This window comes from Penaeus vannamei, chromosome 30 (genome assembly GCF_042767895.1).
Source record: "Penaeus vannamei isolate JL-2024 chromosome 30, ASM4276789v1, whole genome shotgun sequence".
Classification (NCBI taxonomy): Eukaryota; Metazoa; Arthropoda; class Malacostraca; order Decapoda; family Penaeidae; genus Penaeus; species Penaeus vannamei.
In genome coordinates this window covers 30,518,492-30,520,991 of record NC_091578.1, presented here as the reverse complement: position 1 = coordinate 30,520,991, position 2,500 = coordinate 30,518,492, and the positions used below count along the sequence as shown (strand labels likewise).

The 2,500-nt window shown below is 45.6% G+C and overlaps 1 protein-coding gene across 1 annotated transcript in view; it reads left to right on the top strand.

The window, feature by feature from the left end:
- Positions 1-2,248: 2,248 nt before the first annotated feature.
- LOC138867548 (C2 domain-containing protein 2-like) overlaps positions 2,249-2,500 on the top strand; it is a gene marked incomplete at its 3' end in the record, with an annotated part of 2,616 nt that continues 2,364 nt past the window's right edge. Inside the window, 1 exon segment of the mRNA XM_070143485.1 lies at positions 2,249-2,456. Coding sequence (XP_069999586.1) covers positions 2,258-2,456 — 199 coding nt within the window.

The window sequence follows — 2,500 nt, the reverse complement described above, 5'->3', positions numbered from 1 at the left end:
CTGTTTCTGTGCGTTAGATCGATGTTTATATTCTGATTAATATCGTTTCTTTTTTTTAAATTTCTATCTATCTACGTGTGTTTTTAAATCTATGTTTTTTTTCGTTTTCTTTCTCTATCTCTGTCTATTTGCGTGTGTTTTTAAATCTGTTTTTTTTTTCGTTTTCTTTCTCTATCTCTGTTTTTCGCTCTCGCCTTCGCTCTCTGTCGGTCTCTCTTTCTCTCTCTCTCTCTGGCTCTGGGACTCTCTCTCTCTCTATCTATCTATCTATCTCTCCTTCTGTTTCTTTATTTTGCTTTTTCATCTCTCTCTCTCTCTCTCTCTCTCTCTCTCTCTCTCTCTCTCTCTCTCTCTCTCTCTCTCTCTCTCTCTCTCTCTCTCTCTCTCTCTCTCTCTCTCTCTCTCTCTCTCTCTCTCTCTCTCTCTCTCTCTCTCTCTCTCTCTCTCTCTCTCTCTCTCTCTCTCTCTCTCTCTCTCTCTCTCTCTCTCTCTCTCTCTCTCTCTCTCTCTCTCTCTCTCTCTCTCTCTCTCTCTCTCTCTCTCTCTCTCTCTCTCTCTTTCTTTTCTCTTTCTTGCCCCCTTTCTTTGCTTTTCTGTTCTTCCTTCATTCCTTCTATCCTTCATTGTCCCTCATTCCTCTTTCCCTCTCTCTCTCTCCTTCCCCTCCTCTCTTTCTCTTCTCCTTCACTCCTTCCCTTCCCTTCCCTTCCTTCCTTCCTTCCTTCCTTCCTTCCTTCCTTCCTTCCTTCCTTCCTTCCTTCCTTCCTTCCTTCCCTTCCTTCCTTCTTTACTCCTTCCTTCCTTCTTTACTCCTTCCTTCCTTCTTTACTCCTTCCTTCCTTCTTTACTCCTTCCTTCCTTCTTTACTCCTTCCTTCCTTCCCTCCTTCCTTCCTTCCTCCTTCCTTCCTTCCTTCCATCCTTCCTCCTCCTTCTCTCCCTCCTTCCCTCCCTCTCCTTCTCCCTCCTTCTTCCTCCTTCTCCTTCCCTCTTTCTCCCTCCCTCCTTCTTCCTCCCTCTCTTTCCCTCCCTCCCTCCCTCCCTCCCTCCTCTTCCTCCCTTCCTCCCTCTCCCCCCCCTCCCTCCTCCTCCTCCCTTCCTCCCTCCCTCCCTCCCTCCCTCCCTCCTCCCTCCCTCCCTCCTCCCTCCCTCCCTCCTCCCTCCTCCCTCCCTCCCTCTCTCCCTCTCCTCTCTCCTCCCTCCCTTCCTTCCTCTTCCTCCCTCTCTCCCTCCCTCTGTCCGTCTGTCCCTCCCTCCCTCCCTCTCTCCCTCCCTCCCTCCCTCCCTCCCTCCCTCCTCCCTCCCTCCCTCCCCTCCCTCCTCCTCCTCCTCCTCCTCCTCCCTCCTCCCTCCCCTCCTCCTTCCCCTCCTCCTCCTTCTCCTCCCCCTCTTCCTTCTCCTCCCCTCCTCCTTCTCCTCCTTATCCTCCCCCTCTTCCTCCTCCTCCTCCTTTTCCTCCTCGTCTTGCTCCTCCTCCTCCTTCTGCTGCTGCTCCTCCTCCTCCTCCTCCTCCTCCTCCTCCTCCTTCTCCCTCCTCCTCCTCCTCCTCCTCCTCCTCCTCCTCCTCCTCCTCCTCCTCCTCCTCCTCTCTCTCCTTCGCTCCTTCCCATCCTCCCACCCTTCCTCCTTCCTTACTTATTGTAACTCTTCAGTCCTATGCTCTTCAGTCCTATGTCCTTTCTTTCTGCATCCTCTTATGTTCTTAATTTTTTTTATGTATATGATATCTGTGTTTTTTGTATCTTGAGTCCTTTGTTATATAGGCAGGTGCATTTCCTCAGACATGGGAGGTCATTCAGACTGACAGCTATGTACTAATGTCTAAAGCAATCTGATTCTTTATTCTTCTGTGGGTTAATTACCAGTGGTAAAGAGAACATGAGTATTCATAGAGCTATATTCTCTAATGTTATTTTCTTAAAATGTGTATATTTTTTGTAACAGTTTGGATATTATAAAGGTGTCTAGTAGCATTTACAGCATACCTAAGACTGTTTGTTTGTATTGTCCTCATTTTCATGTTTTGGGTGGATAAATGACAATTATCGACAATTTATTAAGATTCTTTGTTTTGTATATATCTCTTTTATATCTCTTATTCAGTATGTACTAACATTTGATGATATATCTTTTCTCAGGATGTTTTTTTGTAGCTTGGTCAATTATCTGATTAGTTAACAGGCATTTTATTATTTTATCATCAAAAATGTTAGATTGTTTTTTTAATGACTGATGAATTTAACAACAAAGATAAATGAATGAATATGCCAGTATTTCATATTGACAGTCTATTTAGCTCGAATATTAAGCAATTATTTATGCACAATTTAACACGGGGATGTGTTTTACAGGCTCTTCAGTCATCAACCACAGGGCAGTCTTTAGGAATTCCAGGCCTTAATGGCAAGAGACTCTTGGTTAAGATTGTTAAAGCAACAGGTGTTGGCTGTGAGAAAGGTAAGTCATTGAGAAGGATGGCGAATTATTAGATAAAGATGAGC